We start from the raw sequence: 13,577 nt of genomic DNA on the forward strand, positions 1-13,577 counted from the left end.
TGGGTGAGTTCAGCCTAAAGACTAGATTTACGAATCATATCGTATCGGGTAATCAGGGGGACATGCCTCGGTAGGAGCATCCATAACAGCCAGACGAAATTAACTATTGAGTCCTTCGGAATTAATGACTAATCGAACCTCCAACCCCGAGGAAGAGAGGAGTGGCTTGGCAAAGAAGCTGATTTTTCTCCCTTCCTTGAAAATTCTCCACCTCCCCAGGCTTATCGGGAAGCGATCAGCTCGTGTTTTAATTTGCGTGCGTGCAAGCGTGCGATTTCCCTGCATCTCATTCGGCGCGGATCGGGTGGAGTTGGAGTGGGGAGAAACGATGATCATGACTTGAAGAGAGTCAGACTGACTGCGTTTTGGAGGGGATCGGATGAAGTCCGCGAAAGAAAAAATGAGGGCTTCTCGTTCTTCTTCAGTCTCTCTTTCTCTTCATTCTCACCAATGCAGACTGGTCAGATGCCAATTTCCCTTGTTGTGCTGCAATTTGAACTTCCTCAGCACCGCCATTCAGGGTGAAGCGAGGGCCGAACGGGAGCGGTCCGAACAGTCTCAAGCTAATCTTTCTTCAAGATTGATTCCACTCTCCACTAGAATTAGCAAGATTAAGCGGGGACCATTTCCTGGTCCCTGGTTCGGCAGCCCGACTCTCTTCTTCGTCCTCAGGATTACGGTGTGGCGCTTTGGACTCGTCGGGGCCCTGTGTAACGAGTCATCCAACAGATAGCACTGCGTCCGATATTCAATCCACAATTTGAATCCTCCCATCCAAGACTACCCCCATGGTTTTTAAAACAGCTGCAACTCTGTAGGAGCGAGAGAATGACCTCCGGCTTTGAAAGAAAACCACAAAATGAGCCAGCAAACGGTCCACTCCCCAAGAACTCACAGACCTCTCTCTCCAAAGCCAAACGAAAAGATGCGGAGACTCGCGGAGAAATTAGTTGCTGCCAAGACCGCCGGCCAGAAACCCCATTCCAACAATCTCCGAACCAGGCTTCCGAAAGATGTCGGAGATACTACACAGATAATGAGTCTCGGCGGCGGTTAGGCCGGAGACAGTATAGTCGTGGCGTCCTGTATGCCAAGCCTAATCCTTTCGGAGACCAGCCATAAGCATGACAGATGAAGCTTCACTCGTGTTGGCGTGAAATACTTCAGGGAGGAAGCGATACATCCACGTCGGACCTTCCCCTTCCACCCAGTGTCGTATGTTTTGATATCAACTGACAGCACGTTAAGTCCAAAACCACAGCGGTACCCTGTGAGTGATGCCTTCGCCTGAAAACGTATAGAGCTTTCTATAGGTGCCATCCCTCTTCTCCCAATCTATCTCCGGCGATGATGCGGATTTCTCCTCTCAATATTCCTTGGCAGGATCGCAGGATCCAACCACGGTCTGCCCTGGGTGGAGCAGGCAATGCTAATCCCTCAAAGCTGAGGCGTGGAAGGGGATGTCCAAGGCTCCAAGCGGTGCTGCTAAGCATGTCCATCCCGTCTGGGCCGTGGAGTGATCGGCATGTGTAGCCGAAGGCCAATAACGGGAGCCCAACTTCATCAAAGTCATCAGCGACAGTCCCTACCTCATTGGGAAGGCCATTGCGAAGCCCGAGGTCTTCTTCCGAACAAGCACCGGAGCCTATCGATCAATTCTCTCGCAACGAGACGCTCCACAACAGCGTGAAGCTTAAGTAGGGTCATGCCCAACTGCAAAATTCTCCGGATGTTGTGGTTCCTGCATCACTGAGTTCGCAGCCGCCAAGTTGGCACCGCATCAAGATGCGTCTTTCCTCTCTTCTTTTCTTTCCTCTTCTGAGCGGGCTGGCCACAGCAGCATCATGTCCATACGCCAATATGGCGCGCTCGGATGAGCAGCCCACACCCCTGGCAGCCCGCGGCACGACTGTTGCCGGGAAGAAGGGGGCGATGCTGATGAATCGCATTGCACCGGGCATCTCGGAGCTTTATGTCGCCAATGCGGATGGCTCTAATCCCCGACGACTGCTGGGCAATGAGAGCACCTTTGACTACCATGCGCAGTGGTCTCCGGACGGCGAATGGATCGTCTTCACCAGCGAGCGTGCCGGAGATGGTCAGTCGGATCTGTACCGTGTCCGTCCCGATGGCACCGACTTGCAGCCCATTGCCACAAGCCCTGCCGTGGAGGATGCCGGAGCCATCTCTCCCAATGGCAGTCTGGTGGCCTTTGCTGGCACCCTCGGCAACTACAAGAGTAACATCTGGATCCAAAATCTGGAGACTGGTGCATTGTGGAATGTCACCAACTCCACCGAGGTTGCAGGTGATTACACCCTCCCCGATGGCCACTTCCGGCCTGCGTGGTCGCCTGATGGCGAGTGGCTGGTCTTCACCTCGGATCGCAACACTCCGTGGCGCGGGCATAACAACATCAGCGGCTGGGAGCACACACAGGAACTGTCCATCTACGCCATCCGTCCGGACGGCACCGGCTTCCGTCGTGTGTCCAACCGCACAGGTTACTGTCAGGGCTCACCCAAATTCTCGCCTGATGGAAAACGTATCGTCTTCTATGAACTCCCCATGGAGCTGACCTACTATGCGCGTGTGGCCGAATCCGCCTTCTACGATGTCAACACTGCCATCGTGTCCGTTGACTTTGCCACGGGAAGTGACCGGCAGGAGCATGCGTCGGGAGACTCTGGCGGCATTAAACTGTTCCCTCAGTATGTGAACAACCAGACCATCGGTTACCTGGTCAAGAGCCTGCTCACCAATGCCACCTACCCGGGTTCGATCAACTACACGGCCGCACAGCCCGAAGGTAGCGTGAGTGCTGCCTACCGCAACGCCTCGCTGGTGGGCTATCATCGCTCGCCCGCTTGGTCCCCCGATGGCCGCCACATGGTCTACGAGCACGTTGAGTGGGACCCTGTCCGGCCCGTAAACAAGCCGCTGTACAGCTGGAGCAAGGACTGGGAGTACCGCTTCACCGACGTGTTCCCGCAAATGTCCGCACGGGGCAAGGTGGTCTACACCTCACAGCAGACGGTGAACTCCTCGCTGGTGACCATGAACGCCGACGGCACCGGCTCGAATGACATCTTCGATGGCTCTCGCTTCCCCGTCCGCGTCAACAGCTCCAACACCAACGGCACCTTCCAGGGCTCGTGGCGCGGCGATGGCGAAGTTCTGGCCGTCGGTCTGGGTGACTGGTTCGAGTATCGCTATGCCAACCCTGGCTGGGTGTACCTGGTGGCCGCCAACGGCTCGTGGGCGCGATCCATGACCAACGGCAGCACCAACGCCGGCTTCCCCACCATCTCGCCCGATGGCCGCTGGCTAGTCTGGCGTGAGTTTGCCTACAGCGCCAGTGAGGATCCCCTCCCACTGGGTCTACGCCGCATGGATTTGACGACGGGTGAAGTGGTGGCTCTCAGCTCTTCCTGGGATAACACTCCCATGTTCGCCCCCGATGGCTCCAACCGTATTGTCTTCACTCGTCGCACCAGCTGGCCCATCTCTGGACCGTTGGATGACAACTACGATGTCATGACCATGGCTGTTGACGGTAGTGATGTGAAGCAGCTGACAACGTTGGCGTGCAACGATGCTCACGCCGTCTGGACCCACGAGGGCAAGATTGCCTGGGCGACGGGCATGTTTGGCTTCCAGGATGAAGCGACCATCTACGACAACAATCAGCAACCGTACCCTTTCATCATGCAGATGGAGGCGGATGGGTCGAATTGGACAGTGCTGACGCAGAGTCGATGGGAGGACACTATGCCCTTGTATATCCCAAACGATCTTTTGGCGTCAGCCTAAAGAAAGACATCGACCGGGAGATACTCTTTTCAACATGTACATAGGTATGCAGCGCACTTGTATCTTATCTGGTAGTAGATTCATCGGACATGCTTGTTTTAGAAGAATAGATACAGATATACGTTGTTCTCTTATCCTTCCGTTCCCGGCAACGTGCTCACTTTTTTAAATAAGCATCAAACCAACCAGCTGCCTGGGCGAAACTCTTCTCCTTGGCCACTCTCTGCTGCTTAATGTCCATGTTACAGCGAACAGCGTATCCATGCTCGACATGCGAGTATACTGTTATCTCGTAAGGATGGCCCAGCTCGGACAAGATGTCTTCGGTCTCGCGACGTTTCTCGGTCGGGAAGAGGTAATCCGACGCTATGTTAAGTCAGTCCCTATTCTTTCCACTCCATACTCGTTGTTGGAACTCACACGCGGCAGAAATGCTCAATGGCCCCTGAATACCCTTCAACTCATCCACCTCTACATGGGTGGGATGGGCCATATAGCCTACGTCCAACAGCCCGGGCTTAAGGTATCGAGCGACATACTTGCCCCCATAGCAGTACCCAACCCCTCCAATGCGCTGGCAGCCAAGTTCCTGACGCATGTAGCGAAGGGTTCTGTCGATGATGGGGTCTGTCACTGGCGGGAGGTGGTTCTTCAGCCAGGCCATGACGTCGAAGTTCCCCTCGCGCTCGACGGGGACCGGATCGCCATGGAAAAGATCCGGCAGGACCACAAAGTAGCCATTCGCGGCAAATTGGTCGGCAATCAGCTGGGAATTGACCAGTTTGGTACCGAAGATGTCGGAGAGAAATAGGATGGCATTGTGAGTTGATTTGTCGGGAGGGTAAGACACATAGGTGAGGACTATTGCAGGAGATATGTACATTAGGATGAGACCTTGGGGAAATCAGGATGGAGCAGGGAAGCGCCTTACTGTCATCTATTTTCTTTAATTCTCCCTTGGGGGTACCACTGTGCAGATGGCCAGCAATGCAGCATTGGGCTGGAGGAAGAGAAGTCATGCTTTCAGACTTGCTGTCGCAGTCAATGTTGCCTATACAAACAAAATCAATCGGTCGGCAGGGATATGGAGATACGAATGCTTATTTCTCTCTCCCATCCCAGCTTTTGGGGGAGGGCTGCCATTTCCGGTGATTGCCTTGCCTGCGTGTAGTAGGGCTTTGCATCGCCATGAGCTCATCCGTTTTTTTTTTTTTTTTTTTTTTTCGAGGAAAGGGGAGTGGACACGCCAATCGGGAGACACGGTGGCATCCCGGTTCCATCCCTGTCCGGACATGCAACCGTGGAACGTTGACTATCATTACTGGCATTCCTCGGGAGAGAGTTCTGGTTTTGCGGCCACGGAAACGCCTTCCCCCTTGCATTCCTTCTAGGGCTGAAGGGGAAAGAGAGGAGGAATGGCACGGAAGCGGTCTGAAGCTGCTCAAGCTTGACTGCACGCCCCTTTCCTCCCTTTCTCTCTCAGTCTCTCCCTAATTTGCCCGTGAAGTACATACTGAGGTCAGGCCCTCCTTGGGGGCTTTTGTGCTTCACTTGTTCTGCCTAAGCACCGATACTGCAGCGGCCATGCCACACCTGTTCGCCAACTCGGCCTTTGGCAGGATCGCCTACCTTGTATCCGGTGGCCGTCTATTCAAGCCCCGCGAACTCAGCTCCGACTTCACTTTGCCTACGCCATACCGGCAGGCAGTCGACGCCGGGCCAGTCCAGCCATCACAAGAGAAGAAGAACACCTCCGATGCGGATGGAAGTACGTTATTTAGCCATGCGCTACCCCCCGACGAGGCGTGCAAGGAAGTTGATGGGATCCAAGGGGAAGCCTTCCCAACACCGCCCGAATCATCGGGGCAGTCATCATCGTCGTGGATTGATCCCGAGGTGACGCCAGAGGGGACCATTGTGGTGGACTGGTACTCCCCGGATGACCCAGACAATCCGCACAACTGGTCATTCGCGGCCAAGTTGCTGGTATATGTCGAGGTAAATCTGTTCACCTTTCTGGTCTTCATGGCCGCTGCCATCTTCTCTTCGGCCGAGGGCGAATTCGAGACTGTCTTCGGGGTGACGCAGACCATCAGCGCCCTGGGGCTGGCACTATATGTGCTGGGCTACGGCATGGGGCCGATGATCTGGAGTCCCATGTCCGAAGTACCCTCCGTGGGTCGCAACCCACCGTATGTGATCTCTGTCACCGTGTTTCTCATTCTCGCAATCCCCACAGCCCTAGTCAACAACGTGCCAGGGTTCCTGGTCCTGCGATACTTGCAAGGCTTTTTCGGCTCCCCCGGACTGGCCACAGGAGGTGCATCTCTGGCAGATGTGACCTCCATCCCGAACCTCCCCTATGGTCTATATATATGGGGAGCATGCTCCATTGCTGGTCCCGCCATTGCGCCGACAATTTCGGGATTCAGTGTTCCCGTAAAGGGCTGGCACTGGTCCATGTGGGAGATCTTATGGGCAGCCGCGTTGTGCTTCGTGGCCCTGGTATGTACTCACTACTTCCCTCGTGTCGATTGATGGCCATCGTCGGCATTAACGGACATGTCTCGTGCTGACCATCGTCGCCTTTTCCCTTTTCTTGCCAAAACCAGCTCTTTCTCCCGGAAACATCTGCACCTGCCATCTTACACTTGCGAGCCAAGCGGTTGCGCCAGCTGACGGGCAACACGGCCATCCGGTCGCGGTCGGAGATTGAGTCGCAGAACGCCAGCCCCATGCAGGTTGCCTACGATGCACTAGTTATTCCATGGAAAGTTAACGCACTAGACCCGTCCGTGCTCTTCACGACAGTCTACATTGGGCTAGTGTACGCCATCTTCTACTCCTACTTCGAGGTGCTGCCGCTGGTATACCTGGACATCTACCACATGAGCCTGGGCGAGCTGGGGCTAATCTTCCTCGGCTGCGTGATTGGCACGCTACTAATACTCCCCTTTTACTATGCCTTTGTGCATATCTCGCTGAACAAGGCCTTCCGGCGTGGTCAATTTCCCCATCCCGAGCACCGGCTCATCCCCGCCATCGTGGGCAGTGTGTTCATCCCCGTGGGACTCTTTCTGTTCGCCTGGACCTCGCGGGCTAGTATTCACTGGATTGTACCCACCATCGGCTTGGTGATCGAGGTATCCGGCATGACGTTGGTGCTGCAGTGTATTTTCAGCTACCTGTCCGTAGCGTATCCGAAGTACAGCGCTAGTCTGTTTGCCATCAACGATCTGGCGCGCGCCAGTCTGGCCTTTGCGGCCATCCTGTGGTCTGGCCCGCTGTATGCTCGACTTGGAGTGGCACGGGGCACGACCCTGCTGGCTGGTCTGACAGTAGGCTGCATTGTGGGAGTGCTGGTGCTCTACTGGTTTGGACCGGCATTGCGAAGTCGCAGTCGGTTTGCAACTTAGCCGAATTGCCCCAGAAGAGTAGCCTTTGCGGTGGAATATTCCAGTTTCACAACGCGTCACGTTCCCCAGAACATTCATGATAATAATAGAATTTCTACTCTGAAATCCATGTAAAATTAATTCTTGCTTCGTCTTTCAGAACGAATGGAAACACTACATGGAGTAAAGATATAATGACCCCTTTATCCATGCTGATCGTCATTGCATCATGTGTTCTAGTGCTAGGACATGAGCTAGGGTCATCGTCCTATGGAGAGCCATCCTAAAAAAAATTTGTTATGCTGTTGTTCTCTGTAGACGTCGGCGCAGTCGTAGCAGAACTCCTGGGCAGTCGGTAACATGTATTCTTCACTAATGGGATCCCTTTAATTAGTTACTGCTATGCAGAACTAACGTTCCAAAGATAAAACTTCTTCGTTCTGCACGCTTGAATTGTTCATGGAATACTGGTTGAATTGAGAATACGACATTCAAGAAGTCTATCTGACAAGAAAGGATGATTGCGCTTCACCACAACCTCAGCCTTCACTTAACAAGAACATGTATCAGAGCCTCTCATAGGCTTTAAAAGCTTGTTGGGCATTTACTAAAGACGTAATATAAGAATGATATTGCTCTTTCCGTCAGTCGACAAGTCAATCGGATTATATATTTTGGAGTATCGGTATATATATACTTTGGGGTCCTACAGCATGGCAATTCTAGTCCTGTCAAGAGAAATACTTATCTATAAACTGGATCTTGACACTCTTTTCTCCTTCCCACAGAGATCAAGATAAAATTGATATCTTCATACTTCTTACACTATTACTATATCAGATATGTTTTACCACTGCACAGACACTCAGGAAATTTAATTCTAGATATCTATTAAGTCGGCCTGGTAAAGTACCACTAACGAAAAAAGGATCTGCATCTCACACATGTGAATAAACACTATTAAGAAAATAACCTATCAATCACTATAGCCAGTGGGTACCTTTTATCCGCAGACAGGTTTTAAGTAGACGGTAGACTATGCTTATGGCCGAATACTGTTACTCTTCGTCTTTCACAAGTCTCTTTCTCAATTCATTTAGTAGCTCACATCATCAAGTCCGGTTCAGCGTATACTGCCGTCTAAGGTGTGAACCATAGAACTATTCCAGTAGGCTTGCTCCCTTGCATCCCCCTTGCTTCGAAATCATACCAATAGGGAAATATGGATCTATTACCCTGCCACAAAAAAAAGATCAAACTAAATGAATCGAGAGGGCGGAATAATGAAAGAATGATAAATGGAATGAATGAAGAAAGGAACCAAAAAAAAAAAAAAATAATTCTACTAGGACAGATCAGATAAAATATAAAGATCGATGTTCAATTGCCTTATGATCCTTTCGATTAAAGTTAAAGAAACTATATAGTTTCACCGCGACAACAGATCCAACGCGTGGACGCGCGGCTGGTACCCGTACAATGGATTGCAAGCCCATTTCCAGCACCACACAGGGGCATAGGTGAAGGCAATCCGGCGTGCCAGTGGCCCCAGCCCGTACGGAAGGCGTCCTGTATGCACCTGTGCGAAAATGCTGGAATAGTACACAAGGTTGCGTGCCCGTGGCTCTCGGCTTTTGCGGAATTCCTGCAGCAAGTCCTGCAGCACCTGCGGATCGCCCGACTGGCCGGCAAAGTAGGTGTGCAGCAGGTTGGCCAATTCTCCCACGTCCTCAATTGCCTGGCAAGCGCCCTGCAGCGGAAAAAATCTGATTAGCCGTGTTTCCCTTCCCTCCTCCCCCTGGCGGAAGGATTGTCTCAGAGAAATGGGGTTTTACCTGACCAATGAAGGATGTCATGGAGTGCGCCGCTGAGCAAGACAATGTCGAGTTAGTCTCCGATCCATTCATTCTTTTTTTTTTTTTTTGCTTTTATCTTTCGAGGGTCAGATTGGCTTCTTACAGTCTCCCACTAGGGCCACGCGGCCATGCGCCATCTTCGGGAAGGCGGTTTCCTCAAACACATCACTCGCCGTCACGCGTTCCGCCACATCGACCACTGCAGATGAGAGTGAGTCAGTCAGTCAGCCACTCAGTCACTCAGTCCACTAGGAAAATGTGAAAGGGGAAAGAGTGGGTGGGAAGTAGGAGGGGGAAGAAAAGAAACAAGTGAGACATGCCATCGCGTACGGTGTGATTCTTGCCAAACGGATGGAAGCGGTGTCCGTAGCTTTCGTTGATCATTTCCTTAGTGGCACCTTTCCAAGTGGACCGTGTGGTGGTCTTGGCTTCGGAGGGCTAATCCAGCAATTACAATTCATTAGTCTGGAGTCTACTGGTGACAGCTGAGACAAGGGTAGGTGGGAAGAGGAGGAGGGGGAGGAGGTAAGGGAGTGACGGACCTTGACCCCGACAAACCATTGGCGATTTTCGGTACATGGCCAAGAGGTGAGAATGCAGTCATCGTAGAAAACCCAGGTTGCCACCCCGAGATCGTTAGGTCCGAGATGCTCTAGCGGATAGGAGATGCCCGTCATGTGGGTGCGCCCGGTGAACCGGATGGTGTTGACGCCTGCCAGCCCTTGCTTGTCGGCAAGGAGCCGCCGTACGATCGACCGAATGCCATCGGCGCCCACGAGCACCTCACCGCTGAACTCGCGGCCATCTGCCAGGCGAATCTTGACCGTCGGAGAGTTGGGCTCATCCTCAATGCCAACAACCTCAGCTCCCAGAATGACGTGCTCCGGATCCACCCGGTGGTACAAGGCGCGGTGCATGCTGTGCCGGGGCATCGAGTACATTGAATAGCCATATGTTGGCTCGAGCCATTCAAAGTCAAGTAGACTCCATCGGGTAGTGTTGCGATAGACTTGAATCTTTCGCAGCGGCTGGCCTTCCTTCCGGATAATGTCCATGAAGCCAAGTTGGTCGAGCAACCGGAGAGCATTCGGGGCCAGCGAGATGCCTGCACCCACGGGGGTCACCTCGGCAGTACGCTCGAACACCTTGTAGCTGAGCCCAATTTTCTTACAGATGTTGGCCAGCGTCAGCCCGGCAATGCCGCCACCGACGATTAGGACCTGGACATCGGCCTTAGGAGCCATTGTGCGATGACACTCTAATGGGAGAGAGATAGAAATCCAAAGGGAATAGAAAAGATAACCGAGGAAATAGGGCGAAGCAAAGAAAAGGGATAGAGAAAGTGGTAGTGAGAGAGCTCAGATGATAAGCCAAGGGAAGAAGATTAACAACCGCTTGATTGGACTGTTAGTGAAGATGGAGTTTGGGTTTAGTTCATCGCAATCTGCTGGTACTTCTTAAGTATCACACACAATGCCCTTACAAGTTTAGCAGGTTTGTATTGTTTCCAGTTCTTGTAGATTTTGCAATGCGGCGGCAAAACAGGTGCAGATGGCCGCAGCGCCCAGAGACGACCCTCTTTCGAGTGTCTTTCGAGTTCCTTATCTTCGTTGTTCGCATGCAGACCTAGTTCTGCCGCTCTTTGCAGGATATGGTGAACAATGGTGATCCGCACTGTAACACCCAGAAAGGGTAAATACATGTCCTTCAACTCTCGTGCCTTGCATCTGTCGACTCGAAAAGGACAACCGAAGATACGGCTAAACAGACTCCAAACTAGCGGTGGCCGGTGCGGTCTAACCAAGGTTTGCTTGACATTCTTTCATCAAAATAAGCTCTAAACTCTCTGGTATACCAACATGAGTGTAGTAAGGGTCTTTACTATCGTCATCCCTTACTATAACAATCGTGTCAATGAGAAGTGCTCTGTTCTTCAGTCTGTTCTGGTCTAGCAGCACCAGCACCAGCACCAGCGTCGTGTGCAAATTCAGGGGCGTTACAAGGCATTTTAACGCAGGGATGAATACTTCGACAGGTACCAGATAAGATCTATTACTGAAGTAGGTAAAGAAACTACTAAAAAAGACGCACATATCACCATAGTATCCAATCTGCCGCTTTCCCCTTCCCCTCCTACACAATGCCAATTCGTTCACATGGACGCAGATTTCCGAGGCGTGAGGCGAATGCGCGCATCGCCTTGAAGCCAAGGACTGCCGACTTTGCTAAAGTCCATACGAGAGACATCGATTTTGGCCGGCCCCTGGCTTCCCCATTGGAAATCGTAGTTCTTGACCAGACGCGACACCAGTTCACGCGCGATTATGCCAGCCATATTCTCCCCAGGGCACCGATGGGAGCCCGCGCCAAATTGCAGGAATGCCGCATCGGTGGCGTTGTTAAGGTTCTGCAGGCGCGCCGTTGGGTGCAGCCAGCGCTCCGGCAGCCACTGCTGCGGCTGCTCATAGATCTCGGGGTCATGGTGGGTGAGATAGGGCGAGGTACACACTACCCAGTTCTCGGGAACCATATAGCCATCCTCCAGTTGCACAGGGCGATGGGTCGTACGCCACATGTGCACACCCGAGTAGTGACGACCACTCTCCTTGACGCACGCCAGTAGCACAGGAGACTGGTGAACGTCCTCGTTACTTTGAAAAGACTGTCGGATGGCCTCCACGTACTCTGGGTTCCGGATCAGCTGCGAATACTGTCAGCTTGGTGATACTTATAGGCTGGAAGAGAGTTATAATAGCAGGCATTGAGCAAACATACCTCCAGAGCAGTCCAGGCTATGCTGGCCACAGTGCTCGTGTGGGCGGCAAACATGAGCACCGTATGGTGCGACGGATAGTATTCTTGCAGATGGGCCGTTCGCGGATCTTCCAGTGTATAGGTGATATAGTCCAGCGAACCCTTCCATTTTTCTGGGTTCTGGCGGCGGATCTCCATCTGTTGGGCGAAGATCTCAGCGAAACGATCTCTGGCCTTGCCCAGTCGTCGGGCTGGCGGGTGAGGAAACCAGTCCGGCAGTAAGAGATTCAGTGGGTGGCCGATCTCGTCCTCCATCCGGTGCACAAGATCGTAGAGCTCGTCTACGTGTTCATCGTAGAAGTCTTGTCCCATGAGAGTCCGCACAATCACCCGATGCACATACTTGGACGCCTCTTCGAAGACTTTGATGTCCGATTGCTGGCTCCATTTCAGCAGCGCCTTATCCGCCTCTTCGCCTGCAAGCTCGGTGTAACGATCCAGTGTCACCTTGCGATTGATACCACGATTTAGAGAGCCCACCAGATTGCGGAAATGGTCAAAATACCCAGGAATGGCAATTTTCTTCAAGAAGATGCCCTGTGGAAGGTCAGAAGAGTGTTCTTCTCTTTACAGTAGGAAGAAGGAGGGGAGGAAAATAATGCCTACAATACCGCCACCAAACGACCAAATGTCTTCCTTGACATCCACGTACATGCGATTGAGCTGGGTACCTCTCAAATAGACAATGTTCGCAAACAGTATCTTGACATGGAAAATGGGGCCACACTTGCGTGTCGCATCTTGCACGAAGGCGACGGGGCGATTCAGAAAGGCTAGTGCGTCGCCAACTAAAGGATATCCCAGTCTGGGTGATGGGAATGCCTTCGAGCCTCCAGATTGGCGCAACTGAAAGACCACCAGTAAGAATAAGAGGGCTCCTGCCACGACTATGGGCTGCGCGAGCAATTGCTCGTCGTCGGCCAAGCGGGCCTGTATAGCATCAATCATGCTCTCCATCACTGGTAATCGGCAGTTGGACAGATTCTGAGACGAAATCAAGGCTAGAGGCAAGAGGTGGACAATCTATGTCTAGGATTGCTCATATGGTTCCTACCCAAGACATAAAAGTCCTGTGGGCCTCCGCTTGGTCTGAGGTGAGCCGGTTGCGCCGCAGGAAATGCACGCGGAGTCAGGGCACCCCCCAAGACAGGAAGTTCGAGACCGGCGATCTGCAATGTTTGGCTGCAAGAAGGAAATACTCCCGGTTTCTGTATTTCGGAGGGGAGATATTAAAAGTCTGGTGCGGGGAAGACCATACAGGTCGCCCAGCCATATCGTTCGACGATGGTACTGGCTGCAGGAATTCCCACCGCAATTTGGGCTCGAGGTCTGGCAGCCAGTACCACACATGATGGTAGCGGTGGGTATCTTCCAACCTGGCTTATGTCCTTAGTGGGAAAAGGCAAAGAAAGCCCCTACATATGCACATTCTCCCGAAGCAGGTGCAGAAGAAAGTCCCGTTGACCTGAAGTAGGTGCTGCTGGAGATCGACAACCTACCTCCTCGCAGCTCGGAATGCTCACTCGGCCCGACAGAGATGGCAGATCACCTTCTTGTCTGAGTTTGCTGCAGCACCAAGCCAACTACCAGGGAGTCGCCAAGATCTAAATTCGCTCTCATCTGATGCTTCTACACCTGCGCCAGCTCGACCAGAAGCGCTTACCCTGCTAGATTCATAGTTCCGAAGAGGCCCTGCGCC

General features: G+C 52.6%; 5 protein-coding genes across 5 annotated transcripts; 2 read left to right on the forward strand and 3 right to left on the reverse strand.

Annotated features, from left to right (window-relative positions):
• Positions 1–1,860: 1,860 nt before the first annotated feature.
• On the forward strand, positions 1,861–3,813 carry BO87DRAFT_300457 (tat pathway signal sequence domain-containing protein; the record flags this gene model as incomplete). Its single annotated transcript, XM_025619131.1, has 1 exon — positions 1,861–3,813. One exon carries the CDS (start codon positions 1,861–1,863, stop codon positions 3,811–3,813), a length of 1,953 nt encoding a protein of 650 aa, XP_025483136.1.
• A 157-nt stretch (positions 3,814–3,970) lies between these two features.
• BO87DRAFT_413082 (dienelactone hydrolase family protein) lies at positions 3,971–4,864 on the reverse strand (the record flags this gene model as incomplete). Its single annotated transcript, XM_025626545.1, has 3 exons — positions 4,745–4,864; positions 4,234–4,674; positions 3,971–4,179 (listed from the first exon to the last, which is right to left on the reverse strand). The coding sequence occupies exons 1-3, from the start codon at positions 4,830–4,832 to the stop codon at positions 3,971–3,973; spliced, it is 738 nt and encodes a 245-aa protein (XP_025483137.1). The 5' UTR covers positions 4,833–4,864.
• A 533-nt stretch (positions 4,865–5,397) lies between these two features.
• Positions 5,398–7,229, forward strand: BO87DRAFT_448085 (MFS transporter; the record flags this gene model as incomplete). Its single annotated transcript, XM_025628280.1, has 2 exons — positions 5,398–6,318; positions 6,426–7,229. 2 exons carry the CDS (start codon positions 5,398–5,400, stop codon positions 7,227–7,229), a joined length of 1,725 nt encoding a protein of 574 aa, XP_025483138.1.
• A 1,408-nt stretch (positions 7,230–8,637) lies between these two features.
• On the reverse strand, positions 8,638–10,308 carry BO87DRAFT_301052 (FAD-dependent oxidoreductase; the record flags this gene model as incomplete). Its single annotated transcript, XM_025619148.1, has 3 exons — positions 8,638–8,958; positions 9,395–9,502; positions 9,607–10,308. The coding sequence occupies 3 exons, from the start codon at positions 10,306–10,308 to the stop codon at positions 8,638–8,640; spliced, it is 1,131 nt and encodes a 376-aa protein (XP_025483139.1).
• Positions 10,309–11,216: 908 nt separating this feature from the next.
• BO87DRAFT_448101 (cytochrome P450) lies at positions 11,217–12,835 on the reverse strand (the record flags this gene model as incomplete). The annotated part of the gene is made up of 3 exons (XM_025628281.1): positions 11,217–11,765; positions 11,840–12,415; positions 12,485–12,835. The coding sequence occupies 3 exons, from the start codon at positions 12,833–12,835 to the stop codon at positions 11,217–11,219; spliced, it is 1,476 nt and encodes a 491-aa protein (XP_025483140.1).
• Between the last annotated feature and the right edge of the window lie 742 nt (positions 12,836–13,577).

This window comes from Aspergillus neoniger (genome assembly GCF_003184625.1).
Source record: "Aspergillus neoniger CBS 115656 unplaced genomic scaffold BO87scaffold_5, whole genome shotgun sequence".
Classification (NCBI taxonomy): Eukaryota; Fungi; Ascomycota; class Eurotiomycetes; order Eurotiales; family Aspergillaceae; genus Aspergillus; species Aspergillus neoniger.